This window comes from Zeus faber, assembly GCF_960531495.2.
Source record: "Zeus faber genome assembly, chromosome: 2".
Taxonomy (NCBI): domain Eukaryota; kingdom Metazoa; phylum Chordata; class Actinopteri; order Zeiformes; family Zeidae; genus Zeus; species Zeus faber.
In genome coordinates, this window is record NC_137189.1 from 42,544,259 (window position 1) to 42,561,169 (window position 16,911).

The 16,911-nt window shown below is 43.1% G+C and overlaps 1 protein-coding gene across 1 annotated transcript; it reads right to left on the minus strand.

The window, feature by feature from the left end:
- Window positions 1-583: 583 nt before the first annotated feature.
- kynu (kynureninase) lies at window positions 584-14,623 on the minus strand (the record flags this gene model as incomplete). The annotated part of the gene is made up of 13 exons (XM_080023920.1): window positions 584-790; window positions 1,963-2,193; window positions 2,659-2,744; window positions 3,029-3,081; window positions 3,483-3,556; window positions 3,839-3,937; window positions 4,276-4,422; window positions 5,117-5,191; window positions 5,888-5,959; window positions 6,188-6,249; window positions 8,808-8,890; window positions 8,978-9,098; window positions 14,455-14,623. The coding sequence occupies 13 exons, from the start codon at window positions 14,621-14,623 to the stop codon at window positions 665-667; spliced, it is 1,398 nt and encodes a 465-aa protein (XP_079880046.1). The 3' UTR covers window positions 584-664.
- Window positions 14,624-16,911: the final 2,288 nt, after the last annotated feature.

Consider the following 16,911-nt stretch of genomic DNA (forward strand, 5'->3'; position numbering starts at 1 on the left):
ACTGTGAAAATGGAACCCGTTCAGACAAAAACAGCCGCTGACCACAAATAAATACATGAAAAATAAATACATATATGATTGGATCTCTGTACTAATGGATGAGGTAATGCAAGCAACAGAGGACTGCAATGTTTCCACTAGATGATGCTGTCTAACAAATTATTCAGCCCAACATTTTTAGGCTGGAAAGAATGGCCGAAAGCCAAGCCAAATTTGGCAAAGAAATACAAGTGTGGTGAATAGATGTCATTTTCATCACTATATTTCAGGATTTCTATACTTATGGCAAAAACACTTATCTCAGTGAGTGCAAGGGGAATGGCAGATACTTTTTAAAATGCTACCTAAAGCTTAATTGTTCAATATTCCCCAATATTTTGCAGCATTTATTTACAATCACACCGTATTCCAGGCTTTTGTAACTCCATTTTATTTTTCATTTGTCACTGACCTTGAAGCTCTTTGCCATTTTCTACCAGTTTCTACAGCTGTACTTCTTGCTTTGTCACAAAGCACATTGTCTTGAAACACCCGAAACTTAACGCCGTCACCACCCTAAGGAAATAGCTACAGTTCTGTGGCACAGTTGTACAGAATCTTTGCAGGAAGTTTGGAGTTTGGAGGCGGTCATCGTCTGGAGGCCAGTCTTCCCCCGGGCCCATTCCTACTGAGGCTGGGTGCTGGCGGCGAGCGCCAACCCCAGGAGCTTGACGAAGCGGTGCACGTCGCTGAAGGAGTTGTAGAGCGGCACCGGAGCCACTCGCAGCACGTTGGGCTCCCTCATGTCGCACTGAGCGGCCGGGAGAGACAAGACACAGTTAGGAAGTTTCATGGTGAACTCGTTCGACCTCCGCGGTGGTGGTGTTTCTAGGTTTATGTGCGTGACCTGCCCGGATTGAAGTCTGATGGTAGAAGATACTGCTTTGCACACTTGTTTTGTCCCCCTCGACTCGGCTCAATGTATTGCTGCTAACGTTTAGGTCCAGAGACCTCCATCACCTCGTTCATCACGATAAAGGTTTAAACAGTTGTACAAGGGAGACCGTGAATCGACCTCCTCAAAGGCCTCATTCACGAACATGTGCACAGAGAAGCCGGATGCGTAAAGTCTTCTTAGCCACGTATGAATCGCCATGCCCCGTGCTGATGAATCGGAACCATTCTAAATAGACAGGCGCACCTCCTAATTGTCATAAACCACGGCCAATTTCACCATCTAAGAAAGAGGAGGAGCTAAAGTCTTGAGCCCAATTCACACCCAAAACGACAAATGACAGGAACGAACCAGAAGTCCGTTCCTTCGTATGGGGAGTCGGATGCCGCACTTTGCAAGCACTATATAAAGAGAGTTTTAAACTCTCACTCATGGAACGAGGTAAATGTCCAGCTGAGCAGACTGCTCGGCATTGTCTTAGACAGAGTTACCCCATGGCCCCCAAAGGTAAAAAGAACATTTTACTGAATTATAAATTATTGTTTCAGAAGTTGAAGCCAGAAAATAAGTTCTTTTAGTAGTGCCCTTTTCTGAAATAAAGTCAATTACTATTTTGTTATTATTATTATAATTTATAATATAGTAAAATAAATTAATTCCCCATTAATAGTTGTGGTTCTAATATACTAATTACATTTAGTTAAATTAAGCTATATAATTTTCTGGCATTCTGGTGTCTTTGTGATTTGTGTGTACGTCTGGTCCAAGGGACTTCTTAAATGTATTCTCAAAGTAAGAATAAATTCAAGTCGGAGCTTATTGGATCCTAAATGTTGGCAGAGAAAACCCAACGTTTCCACCGTGTCAAACTTTTGAATATACATTTTGGGGAAGCTCTGGGCCCTGGAGTGTCCTTAAAGTCGTTCCAGTCACTAGATGTCAAGTGGACGGATTTATAATGCATCCCTGACACCCGGCCCGGAGCTAGAACTCCTCACACGGTGTTCAAACTTTCTGCGTCCACCCACCGCCACTCCTCTCTTCTCCAGCTGGTGGAAGACCTCTTTGATGGGGGTGGAGAAGGACAGGGAGAGCTGGCAGCCTCTCTGCAGGGGGTCCGAGGGGGTCAAGATGGAGACGTGGGGCCGGGTGGGCCGGCCTGGGTCCCTGGTATAGCTGCACTGGATCAGGAGCTCTAGGTATGCCGTCAGCAGGACGGACTTCCTGCGTAGGGCCTTCATGCTAGTCATGTTGAACACCTGTCCACCAGGGGGTAACAGTTGGTCACATTTGGGGAAATGATATGATATCCTCAGACACGAGACGAGTGATTTTGAAAGTGTATCAATATTTTCTTACGTCCCCTAATGGACACACACTTAGCAGCAAATGTGATCGTATTTCTTAAATATAAATATAATTTACCATTTATGAATAATGAAAATCTATCTATCTATCTATCTATCTGTCTGTCTGTCTGTCTGTCTGTCTGTCTATCTACCCAAATAAGCATGTGAAATAAATTATCATCACAGCACCTTGTTGGACAGTCAACCACAGATCAAATTAAATTAGAGATTATCCCAAAATTAAGAACAACTTATAAACTCCCTTTCTCAACATTTGCAAAGTTCTCGGTTGGCAATACAGTCAGAGCCAGCGAGATATCAATCAATAATTCCTGACATTGGGGTGGATGACGTTGGTGGATGCTGGTGCAGTACCTCCAGACTGGCCTGTAGGGGGCAGACCAGCAGGATGGGTTGGTTGGACAGTCTGAAGCCACTGATGCCAGGCTGGAGTTCCATCACTGGCGACGATAAATGAATAAATAAAAATAAAAATCACTAACTGGATAAAATAGAGCTGTAAGAATCATACGAGTAGTTTTGCTTAAACATCATAATATCTAGCATCTGAGGTAATGGATGTGGAAATATAATGAAGCAAACCACAAGATGGCAGTAGGAATCCACTTCCAACAGAGATAGTCAACTACACTGCTTTAACATATTAAAAATGTGATATATTCATATTAAAATCTCAAAGCAAAATTCTAAAAGTGATAGAAATAAAAAAGAAGATGTATGTTACCGTTAGTCATGTCGAAGCGAGTTTCTATGACATGTCCCCACCATCCCATTAGTCTGGAGGAGGGAGGAATGCATAGAATCTCATGGGGGGAAAAAAATGAATGGGCGAAGGCGTAGCGTGATGTATGATTGACATGAAAAAATAAAATGATGGAAGGTAATTTATCCTCTTCTGAATCTTTGCACCCGATAAATAGAAAGGGTCACGTCATCAGAGCCACCATGACGATGGTCAACTTTAATGGGCAAGTCATGTGTGATGGATTGGTCAAAAAGAATGATTGATTGAACTGATGGTGAGAATAGAAGCTCAACGGTCAGACGCAGCTTTTCTCCACACTGAGGGAGGTACAACCCTTTCCTGGTATTTCCTACCTATTGAGCCACTGAGTCCCTCCCTTCCCCGCTCTGTTGCCATCAAAGACGTTCGTTATAGTAGACGTTGAGTTACTCACGCTGGTTGGACGGTGTCTGTGTGTTTCTCATGGAGAAACGCCCCCGCGAGCCCTCCAGCCCCTGCATTAATGTACTTCAAAAGAAGGTAAAACAATATATATTACTGATGACAATATTGGTATATTGCTGATGTGCAATTTTGTGAAAAAAAAATTAAATTAAAAAATGTAATAACACAACTAACTATGAAGTACTTTTCTGTTTTTAATAGTTTTCATTCATTAATATCTGTGTCGGAATACGAGCCACAACTGAGGCACTGAGTTTAACACTGTGGAAAACAGGTGATTTGCAAAAAAAAAAACAAAAAAAAACACAAATACCACTTCCTGTCTAGACAGGAAGTGGTATGTACCTTGTAGGAGCACCAGCAGGCGAAGTCCACTCCCCAGTCGTGGAGCTTCAGCTCAACGTTCCCTGCAGCGTGGGCACAGTCGAAGCCCACGTAGCAGCCCTAGATAAGGAAATACAGTCAGTGCTGTTCCTTAAAAAGTACCAGCTGAAAACAGGATCGAAAATATACAATTTTTTAACAAAATAATATCCCGTCTCAGGTCCCTGTAGTTGAGTTAAGTGTATTATCTCTCATTGAATGCTGTTTGTCTGTGTGTCACAGTGCCAGCTGTGGCTCAAACAAGTTTGATTGTAGTGCAGCATATTGAAATGTAGATTTGGTGACCTCATTGTAGCTTCATGCCGACGTTCGTGGTTTTTCTGTGATTTCATCGTGTCAGCGCCTCTCTTTTTTTTTTTTTTTAATTATGATTTACACGGTTCAGTGTGACTTGTGACCTTGTCGTGGCCGGCCTCGGTGATGGCGGCCATGTCGAAGAGCTGCCCGGTGTAGTACTGCACCCCGCTGAACATCACCACGGCGATGGACTCTCCCTCCTGTGCAATCACCTCCAAAATGTCCTCCGTTCGCAGTGTCTCCTCCCCCTGACAGACGACAGGTACGACAGCAAATTTGAATGGATTTTCGTAAACATGACACTTTTAAAAGTGTTGTTTTTTTTGTAACTTTAGTACAGTGAATATAGATGGGTAGGTAGATGTAAATAGATAGGAAGGTAGGTAGGACGGTAGATAGATTGCTAGGTTGGTTAGGTAGGTGGGGTAGGTGAGTTGATAGGTAGGTTAGGAGGTAGGGTAGGTAGGTAGGTAGGTAGTTAGGTTGTTAGGTAGTTAGGTAGTTAGTTAGGTTAGGTTGGTGGGTAGGTAGGTAGTTAGGTATGTAGGGTACGTGGGTAAGTAGGAAGGTAGGTAGTTTAGGTAGGTGGGTGGGTAGTTTAGGTAGGTGGGTAGGTAGGTAGGTAGTTAAGTAAGTAGATTGGACAGTAGGTAGGTAGGTAGGTAGGTAGTTTAGGTAGGTGTGTAGGTAGGTAGTTAAATAAGTAGATTGGACAGTAGGTAGGTAGGTAGTTTAGGTAGCTGTGTAGGTAGGTAGGTGTAGGTAGGTAGTTAAATAAGTAGATTGGACGGTAGGTAGGTAGGTAGGTAAGACCTAGTACAAAGACTGACATTCATTCATTGTGTCGAACTCATAACAGGAATAATAAATTCCGACTTTTCCTCACATGAAGTAAAGAACATCATTGAAAGCAACTCATGAAGTCCACGGTGTGATACGTACCGTTCTGGGCGACAGACACACCATGCTCTCCTCGGGGTCGTAGCCCTTCAGCCGAATCTGAGACTCCACAGTGTACTGGAGAAAGAAGGAGTAAAGTGCTTCCCATTCATCCTTCTTCCAAGTATAGGTACTCGTCCTTTAACCACCTGTTTAACCACCGTTCAGATTACCACCAGCTCTCTGACCAGTCTGTAGTGTACACTGTTCAATACCATGGCGTATATATACTATATACACTGTATACATCTCATCTCATCACCGTTCTCAGTCTCGTTCCGGGGCCACGCGCTGCTGTGGAATACTGGATTCTGATTGGTCAATAGTGGCAAACAGCCGTCAGTTATTTCTGAATAATGACAATTGTCTGTTAATAATGACCACGGTCACAGGAAACCATCTATCCAGGCCTATCCAGTGCTCTGTTTGGTTGTAGGTTTATCCAATGCTATTATGGGTTGTAGGTCTATCCAATGCTCTGATTGGTTGTGGGTCTATCCAGTGCTCAGTTGATATGCGTATTAGTCTGGAATCTCCGGCATAGTCTGGGGATGCCAGGCTATTATAATTATTTTTTTCATTATTTTATTGTATTTATTTGTCTGATTATAGGATCGTATTGTGAAAGAGAACGCGCTCTGGGGAACTCTCTGACTAAACAAAAGAAGGGATTCTCTCTGACGGGCAGCCGAAAGACCTCCAAGGTGCAGTGAACAGGTGAATAATGAATCGAAGGAACCTTTCCGCGTCCCCCTCAGGCTCGCCGCTACTCACGTGGTCCGACGGAAAGGCCTTGTCCTCCATGAGGATCTTGTGACGCGTCGCCGTGGGTTTGTAGAAGGAGAGCTGCGGGAGGGAAGAATGAATAAGACAGAAAAAAAATCGGTATCAACCAAAGACAACGATAGTGCACGGTTTTCGGCCTTTCTCCTTTGCAAAGTTGGCCGTTTTTATTCCGTTCGAGAACTTCATTTATTTGGATCTCGTCAAGATCGCAGCACAAACAGATCAACGCGACCGGTTGATTAAAAAAATATGTTTTCTTCCATTTGTACAGTGGGACGTGGATCTTACAAGCAGGAGGTGCAAATTGACGGTCAAGCCGTTCATCAAGGCCACCTCCTCTGGTTTAGCCCCTGAGAGAGAGACAGAGAGAGAGAGAGAGAGAGAGGGCGAGAGAGAAGAAAGAGGAAGAGGGAGATCAAATGGAGGCTCTCATTTCCTTTCTTGTCTGACTGCACCAATGACCTCAAGAGGAGAATCGGTTTCACTTCAGTAACCTGCCGAGAAATTTACAGGAATTGGACTTTGATTTCTCTTTGAAATAAAGAGAACAAAAAAGCAGCAGGAAGAAGTAACCCCTTATTTTTATATATATACACACATGCATACATACATGAGTCATTTCATGAGACAGGTGTCATTTCGCCTTTTCATTTTCAGAGTTTTTTATGACAAAGAATACATTTTTTTGGTCCTTTCATCGTTTAATGTACTGTATGTGTTAAACTTCCCGGAAAACATATTTTCCCACCTCAGGCACAAAAGCCTTTTTTTATATCAACCATTACACATACATTACTTCATTGTGACAGAGGGGAATGTGACGGGGTGGAACATTTTATCCTAAAATGGCCACCATGCAAAAAAATATACTGTGTCCATTTCATTAGCAAATAATTATCAGTAAATAACAGTTAATACATAGTTTTTTTCATAAAGATTACAAAGAATTTATAAAAAAAAAACTGAGGCACACAAATAAATTATTATATTTGAATAAAAGTAAGTAATAAAAATTGTGTATTTTTATTTAATTTATATGTGGATTGGGAAACTGGAAATAACATCTTATTGTTTTTTCATCTTTTATTCTGTAATGTTTGTGATTCAACTTCCATCACTACGGACATGAAAATAAAAAGTTAATGAAAGAAAAACAAATATTTACTTGGAATAACATTTTCTCATATAGTATCTTAATAATGAACTTTAAATAAATTGTTTTTCGCTTGGCAAACATGTTAGCAGGTTATTGTGTTTTATAGACCTCATTAAACGTCGTGGACCCAAATGGCGCTCCTTTCATCGAATGACTCACGTCAAGCAATTTTGCGATTTCCAAACGGCATGAGTCTGGCTTTATTCAAATGTAGTGATAATCAGTTTTTTATCAAACCCTTTGACTCTCTGTGGCCAGCAGTGGTCAAGTCATGCGCTGGGGAATTTTGAGGTTATGGTATATTGTAAAATAGACAATATTAACCAGTCTATCAAGCGTGAAGCCACTCCAGCCACGCCTTCAAATACCCATGTGTTAAAACAGCTTAAAGACCGGGGAATGCACCTTGAACTCTGGAAAATATTTCTGCGTGTGGGTGCAGCGACCTTTTGCACATGGCAAACAAAAAAGAAGGATCCAGAAAACCATAGCACCATAAATACACAAATGGAAAAAGATGAGTAAATACTATTATCCACAAAGCGGTTTTAAGATTTGATTTAAAGCAACACTATGTAATTTTTTTACCTAAAAATAACAGCTTCAAAATCACTTTGATGGTACACTGACTTGTAATATGGAGAATGGCACGTCTTTCACCCCACCACCCCAGGCCTGTTCTTGCACTATGTAACTTGTGTGTTCTGGTTCCAAACCGCGGGAAAAGTGTATTGCGCTTTACGGCACTACGTCAATTCCTCAAATTGTTTGGCTCCGGTAATTACATTTTTTATGGCTGGTAAAATACATTTTGAAAAAAACAAAACAATAAATTATATTATACATTGTATATACATTGTACATACGTTGTATATACATGATACATTATGAATTATACTGTATATACAAAACGTCCCCGACAGCGAGGCACGAGCTCGTGGCGCACCCGGCACCCGCACCTCAGTCGGGTGCCGGGTGCCGGGTGCCGGGTGCCGGGTGCCACAGGGTTTTTTTTTTCACGCTCTGACTCAAGCGTGCCAGCCGATCTGCCAGGCCGAGCACATCTGGCACCTACACCGGTAGTAGGGGGCCGATCCCCGCGCCCTCTCTGCGGGGTCCGTGCAAGAGGCGCTGTAACCTGGATGTACATTATATTTGCGTTTGTAATTGTTATTGAAACGTGACCGATAAGGTTCAACTTTGTTCGGTAAAATAAACATTTTTTTGGACACCGGACGTGTTTTACGACAGTGGTGTAAAAGTGCAATTACACTCAGAAACTGTCGGGAATCCCAAATCCCAAAAGTTACACGGTGCTGATTTGAAATAAATGCAAAGACAAAACAAATATGGGAAATATTAATATATTTCTCCCTTCATCCACCCTGAGCATCCACTCAACATCCCAAAATGAAAATACATACAAATGCAAATGGTTATTTAGAGTATTTATAAAATACATTGTATTGATGAAAAATACAGTATATGTATTTTTATTGTACAATATTTGTATTAAAATGTTTTATTAATTAAAATACATCATAAAAAAATATATATTATATCTTCATTTATATTTTTGCATTTGTATCTATATTATATATATATATATATAATTATCTTTTTTATTATTGTGACACAATATTCCCTACATTCTGATCAGCCCAATTATCTCATATAACACATTATATCTGGCATATCTGTCATCCCTGATTTACTCGAGTTCTTGGAAAGTTTTGGAAAAGGTTCCCTTACCCACAATGTTTGCCATGAGCGCTTCCAGGTTGTTTTCGGCCCAGGCCCAAGGCCGCTCGCCCTGCATGTGACCGTGGATGCCACTGCCACCAAACAGTGAGACAGAGTTTAGATTTGGGATGGAGTTCTGGGTCAGAGCAAATACAGTATATATTGACTATTTTACGCACATTTTGGCCCATTTCTCCATTTCCTGGCGCAGGTAGCCCTCAGCGCTTTTGGGCTGGAGCCCCAGCGAGTTCCCCACAAAGTAAACACAGTCCTGGGACCCGTTCACCAGCGAGAGATCGGCTGAAAGAGAGAGAGAGGCCACTACTTACTTGAAAAGATGAGATTGGCCTGCCTTTGAGCAAGGCACTAACTCGCACAGCTCCTCAGAAGTAGTTTGGTGTGTGGAGGCGAGATTGATGCTGATACAATCTGTGGAACTAAGATCAAACAGAGCTCAAACGAAGGAGGACGAGGATACATATGGATGTAACTTCGTGAGTTGGATTGCAAAATTGTAAAAACGATCCAGTGAAGCGCAAGAAGGTATTCACACATTTAAAACAACTTAAGGCAGATATTGCATTTCTCCAGGAGACCCATCTACGTACAACAGACCTTTTTCGACTGAGAGTGGGGTGGGCAGGACAGACATATCACTCTAACTTCCACTGATTCCAATTGATAAAAATACACCATTTACAATGACAAGTGTAGAGGCGGACCCCGCAGGGCGCTGTGTTATTGTGATGGGGCAACTTTATATGTTTCCTTGGCCAATATCTATGCGCCAAACGAGAATAAAACAACGTTCTTCTTGGCGGTGACACAAAATGTACAGTCTCTCCTGTCTTGGACCGTAGCTCACCCAAAAAGACTTACCTGTCCAAATCAGCACGCTTAATTCAGCTTTTTCTAAAATCCTGTGGCGTGGGTGATGTGTGGCGGTTCCGTAATCCTACTTCCAGAGGATACTCCTTCCTATCCCCAGTCCCTAAGACCTCCTCCCCTATAGACTATTTTTTCCTGGATAAATTACTCCTTCCTCTTGTTACCACTTGTGATTATGGAGCCATGGTTATTTCTGATCATGACCCCTTAATTATGAAACTGCGTAACCCTAATACACAGTCCAGTTACCGCCCTTGGAGACTAAGCGCTCCTGTCAGAGGAAGCCTTCACCCAATTCATGGCGTCTGAGATCACACTATTCCTTCATATTAATCAAACTCCAGGAATGTCTTCATTAACTGTATGGGAGAGGCTGAAGGCCTATCCACGGGGCCAGGTCATCTCATATTGTGCGAATAAAAATAACACAAACACTGCAGGCCTTAAAGAGGTGGCGGATGAGAGATAGGTTATATTGCCATCTGCCCCCTGCAGACATGATGAAAATGTCTATGTCATTGCAGACAGAGTATGATCTCCTGACAACGCGACAGGCTGAGCACCTCATCTCTGAATCGCGTCGCGGGTGCTATGAACACGGGGAAAAGGCTGGACGGATACTCGCTCATCAGCTACGGCAACAAATTTCCCATCAAATTATTCCTGCCATCAATGATGAGCAAGGCGCAAAAAGCACGGACAACCTAAAGAAATTAACTCATGCCTTCAAACTCTGAACCGGTCATGTACGCCTCAGACTCACCTGTAAGCCTCTCGGAGCTGGAAGATGTTTTTAAGATCCTGCATGTCCCCCCTATACACCCGGGAACAGCTGCTGAACTGGAGGAGGACCTCTCAGCCGTGGAGATAGCATTAGATCTATGCGAAGTGGCAAATCTCCGGGGGGCCGGGCGGTTACCCCCCAGAGTTCTTCAAAAGATTCTCAGACTCAACTCTCCCCTTTATTAGTCAGTCTTTGATGAATCACTTTCTTTGAAATCCCGACCTCCAACCATGCGCCAGGCAGTTATCTCTCTAATCTTCAAGAAAGACAAAAACCCTCTTGAATGTGGCTCATTTCGTCCAATTTATCTTATTAATACAGATGGTAAAATCCTTGCTTAAGTCCTGGCGCGTCGCTTGGAGGGGGTTCTCCTGACCAAACAGGTTTTATTGAGAACCGCTATTCTTTTCAACATCAGACATCTTTTGAATATACCTTACGGCCCATCTCCACCAGGTGCGCCAGAGGTGGTGCTTTCACTGGATGCGGAAAAGTTGTTCGACCGGGTGGAGTGGGAATATCTCTTCGGCACACTGGAGAGGTTTGGATTTGGCCGCAAGCTCATATCATGGGTCAGGATTTTATATACATCCCTGATGGCTGCCGTGCGCACTCACAATAATCTTTCCACCTACTTTGAGCTCCAACGCGGCACAAGACAGGGGTGTCCTTTATCACCACTTCGATTTGCGGTTGCCATGGAACCACTGGCTCTAGCTCTGAGGCAAAATTCCGAAGGAATTAGAGGGAATCCGGCGTGATGGATCGGAGCATGAAGTTTCGCTTTACGCGGACGATATGTTACTGTACGAATCGCAACCCCTTTTGAGTCTCCCCCAAATGAATGGTCTTTCTAACGGAATTTGGCCAAATATCTGGCTAGCACGTTAACATTCAGAAAAGTGCGCTGATGCCTCTTGGTGCTGGTCGGATGCCTTTACCCTCATTTCCCTTTAAAATCAGCCCCAAGAAATTCCAAGTACCTCGGGGTATGGGTTCCACACAAAGATCAAAAGATCTATATGCAGCCAACTATCAGCTCCTATTATCTAATCTAAATCATGATATCGGGCGATGGTACCCCCTGCCTCTTTCTCTGGGCGGAAGAATTAATACAGTAAAGATGAACATATTGCCTAAATTTCTGTACATATTCCGGTGTCTCCCGGTCTTTCTAACAAAATCCTTTTTCTCCAAAGTAAATCACCAGATATCGACCTCAATCTGGAACCAAAAAACACCCCAAATCAAAAGAGACATACTTCAGAGACCTTGTTCGATGGGAGGGATGGGGCTCCCAAATTTCCTGTATTATTATTGAGCAGTCAACATAAGAGCACTGCTATACTGGGTGAGAAATTATGTCACGATCCCCGACTGGACAATGGTGGAGGGGGCGTCCTGTTGGGTCCACTTCTCTAGCAGCCGTACTGTGTCCTAAACTACCATTCACAGCCCATTTCTAGCTTCACTTCAACCCGGTTATTATACACTCAAACAAAATTTGGAATCAGTTAAGAAGGTCCTTCTCCCTTAAGGATCTGTCGCAAGCTGCGCCAATTGCAAAAAATCATATGTCCATCCCACTGGTGATGGATGAGGCCTTTGCTCCCTGGTCTATAAGGGGTGAGGCCTCACTGTCCAACTTATACTGTATATCGATGGCAACTTTGCCCCCTTTGAGCAGCTCATATCACACTTTTATAGGTACTTGCAGCTCCGGAATTTTGAAGCCTCAAACTCAGATTGCTTTCCATCATCCACCTCTATGTTAGACTTAATCTTTAACTGTAAATCGGTCACAAAACGGGCTATATGCATAATCTATGAACTACTCAACACATACAATTCGGCACCCTTGGACCTCCTTAAAAATAAATGGGAAACAGACTTAGATGAACAAATCTCAGATGAAACTTGGCACAAAGTAATACAGGGAATCTTCTCCTCTTCCATATGTCTCAGGCATGCACTGGTCCAAAGTCAGACTTTCTGAGATCAATGCTGACATGTGATCGTCGCAGCCAGGCTCCAGCCACTCTGCTGCACATGTTCTGGACGTGCCCAAAACTTCACACGTTCTGGCAAACCATCTTCGACACCTTCTCTGGGACATTGGGAAGAGCGGTGGAGCCTTCTCCGTTCCTGGTTGACATCTCTCCCAGAGCGAGGGAAGTTAAGCATGATGGCCTTTCACTCTATTTTGTGTTATTTATCTTCCTTCTTTCATTTCTGGCCATGTCTGATGTTCATATGTTTATGTCTGGTATCTGGAGGGTGGGGAGTAGGGGATTTGTTTAAGTTTATTTTTCTGTTGGTGGTGTTTTGACCTGGGATATAATGTGAAAAACTAAATAAAAAGACTATATAAAAAAATTGAATAGGGACAGAAAACAGCAAAACATGCACCCCAAAATAATATAAAATAAATTTGTTTGCATTAGTGATGTTTAAATATTGGTGTTACCATTGGAACCAGACTTGCATGTGTGTTGACTCATGCCTGCACCAACAATGGTGAAGCAAATTAATTAGTTTCACTGTGGGGTGTCAACTGAAATAACCAGATGAACCTGAATGATAAACGAGACATGCAGTAACTCATTTAAGATCTTAACTTGTTCTTTATCTGTGTTTTCAGCATGCTGGGCCCACAACACAGAGTATTTGTGTGCCATTGCCTCTTGGACAGAGTTAATCTGCAAGTAGATAAATCCATGTAGCCGCTCAATGCAGGACACCCGAATGTCAGCCCAACACCCTGCGCCGACGCCCGCATACAGCCAGATATGTGGGCCCCCCCAGGGTGCCGGGGATGATGGGGGGGCCACCATCCCCCAGCAATTTTGTTTTTTTTTTAATCCGTCCAAGAGGAGTGGACTTGGCATTACATAACAACTAAGACGTGGAAACGGATCTAGTCTCAGATTGAAACGCCTGTCTGAAGTGATGCATTCATTGGAACTTTGAAAACCGCTGGCTAACACCATAAGTATATTTCAGACCTTTTCTCACCATGAATCTGTTTGCATCCCTATACAGTTAACTAAAACTAGACTAAAAACTTAAACTTGGTGTGAAAAAACATTTTAGTTAAAACTAGACTGAAAAAATTAAAACTAACTGAAACAATATTGTGTACTTATAAAACAAACTCAAATAAAATAAAAATAAAAATATATATACAGGAAATGTCTTTCAATTTTGTGTTTTTTCGAGTTAATTTGGTAAATTTTGCCAACATTTGACAGCCGTTACAATAAAATAACCAGTTATTATTTTGTAAACAGACAGCAGCAATAATGAGCATGGCTCAGACATCATCCGGCGGAGAGCTACTATTAAATGGAAAGGTGCAAATTACAATTAACCATTGATTAAAAAAACAGGTTAGGCAATATGTCCAAATTTTCCGACCGCCTACCATCAGCCGAACAAGCGGTAATTGTGAATATATTCGCCGCGGAGGGGGGCAGAGCACGTGCGCCCCTGTCTCCCTCTCCCTCTGCAGTCCTGCGTGGGATTTTTTTGGTTTTAATCCTGACTCAAGCGGAAGGACATTATAGAAGTCATTTGCTGTCTTTGCAAATGTGGCCCGGGACAGAGCACCGACCTCTCACCAGCCGCAGTGCGGAGGTTCGGGTCAAACAACTGCTTAATTAGGCGTTTTGGCAAGATAAAAAAAATAGAAGGATCAAATCATGTAATTATCTTCACAACCGAACCAAAGGCAGAAAGAAAGACAGAAGCCCTTTAAAACATTCTTTTATGTCACATTTTCATTATTAATCTGATGTATAATTGCATATTATCCGCCCGGTTATAATAGTGTATAGCAGTTTGTTTGTTGATTTTTTTATTATATATATATGCGTGTGTGTGTGTGTGTGTGTGTGTGTGTGTGTGTGTGTGTGTGTGTGTGTGTGTGTGGGCGTGTGTGTCTATATACATACATAATTGGATTAATAATCCATCTGAACTCACATGGGGGCAGATCCGCTACTTTAGGGATCAGGAACTGCTCCCTGAGGTGCCGCAGCTCATCGTGTTCGTCCAAGTAGGACGCCACTTCCCCGGAGGTCAGGTCGCAGCCCACTCTGCCGGCGACGGCTTCCAGCACGTGCCTGGGGGACGCACCGGTCAACTGGTCCATCATCGGTCAGCTCAACTCGCAGCGCTGACCACTGTGCTGATGCCAGAAAGAGATCCACACCAACGGGCCCCGCATGATGTGGGGAAATCGCTCTTTAACCCAACCGACCATTGATCTGCCCTGCTAATAATTACCTGCTGTTATTACTCCATCTCTCTCTCTCTCTCTCTCGCTCTCTCTCTCTCTCTCTTACACCCACACATACACAAGCACGACTGACCAGCTACACTACCTACCTCACTGCCCCGTCGCCTTGTAGTAAATGTTTGACAAAGTTTCAGCGAGGGTATGTCCCTCGCTCTCTCTCTCTCTCTGTCTCTCTCTCCCTCTCTTTGTCTATCTGTCTGTCTCTCTCTCTGTCGCTCTGTCTGTCTTTCTCTCTCTCTGTCTCTCTCCCTCTCTGTCTCTCTCCCTCTCTCTCTCTGTCGCTCTGTCTGTCTCTCTCTCTCTCTCTGTCGCTCTGTCTGTCTTTCTCTCTCTCCCGCTCTCTCTCTCTGTCTCTCTCTCTCTCTGTCTCTCTCTCTGTCTCTCTCTCTCTCTGTCTCTCTCCCTGTCTCTCTCTCTCTCTGTCTCTCTCCCGCTCTCTCTGTCTCTCTCTCCCTCTCTCTCTGTCTCTCTCTCTCTCTGTCTCTCTCTCTCTGACACACACACACACTCTTTAGATATATATGTATTAAAATAAAAAAATAAAAAAAGCAGAACACCTGCTTCTTCTATCGACGCCCCCCACCCCACACACACATACACACTCTCTCTCACACAGACACACACACACACACACACACACACACACACACACACACACACACACACACACACACACACACACACACACACACACACACACACACACTCTGAGTGAATTGTCAATAGCCAAATCTTTATAAACCCGTTGAACCGTTGACAGTTCGACACCGTTTCACGCCGCCAAAGCCCAAGGCCGTCGTAGCTGGAGGGAAGTGGCACTGGCTCCAAAAGCCTGGAATGAAAAGTTCGTTTTTAGTTAGTTTCGATCTTTTTTTTTTTTTTTTTTTTTAAGAAATAAGCGTCATAGCTACATTACAATTGGCTAAATAAATCGCCTGAGCTTCTGTGTTAAAAAAAAAAAAACCACGGAGATGAGGTCGCTCTCACTGACTGACAGAAGCCGCAAAATGGTTCAGTCCGCCCCTGCGCAAGCGCGTCTCGCGTGACGCGCAAGCGCACAGACGTATTTTGCGCGCGGAGATTTGAGCAGATCCGAACACAGATTATTATTAATAATATTATTATTATTATTATAACTTGTTCAAATATGGTATGAACAGTTCATTGGTGGCAACCCTAGTAGCCACTACAGATGTATGTGTACAGACTAGTTGTTGGCTCAATCATTTGTAAAAAATATATATATACTGTATATATATATTTTTTCATTTTTTTTCCAAAAGATGCATTAGAGACAAAGATCAAGAAAGGAAGGTCACCCACAGAGACCTCTTATGTATAGGGCCCAGAATTGTGTGCTTCACACACACACACACACACACAAGCACGCACACACACACACACTACACTACAGTCAGGTGAAATAATATTTGAATAGAGTAACTGTATGAAAAAATGTACGTTATACTGTAAATATATGTATGTGCGTGTGTGTGTGTGTGTGTGTGTGCGTGTGCGTGTGCGTGTGCGTGTGTGTGTGTCTAACATTGTGAAAAAGCTTCTGGTTAAATGGTTATAACCTGCTAAATGGGATAACTAGGTAATTTGCTGTCGTAAAATTGCACCTGCAGTGCGTAGTGATTGCAAAGGATTATGGGTTTTACGAAACATGCACTAAAAATGACTCCTCCAGCCACACGCTGGATCTCTCCCTAGTCCGGCTGATCTCTCACGGGGGAGTCAAAGTTCAACCTGTATTCCGAGGGGAGGGTTCCGATACACTGGCTGTTGATGAATGGGAGGAATCAATGAGGTCTACATCAGAAAAAGTGGTATTAAGCTGGAAACCCAAGCCGAAGCAATTCTCATCCACCTGAGAGGCAGAGCGAAGGATGTTGTGAGATTCGGGATACGGAACGGTGGAACTGATGTCCAACATAATCTGCATGCGATCCATGGACTCCTGCGCAAACATGTGAGCTCTAGCCATTGCTCCTCTGTGCCTCTAGCTGACTCTTATTCCACCCTGCCAAAAGAACAAGAGGATCCCTATCAATATTGGCTTAGTCTGAACAGGGCTTCCGATGTTGCCGCGAGCTGTCTTAAAGAGCACGGTAAAAAGTGTTGAAGTCATGCGTATG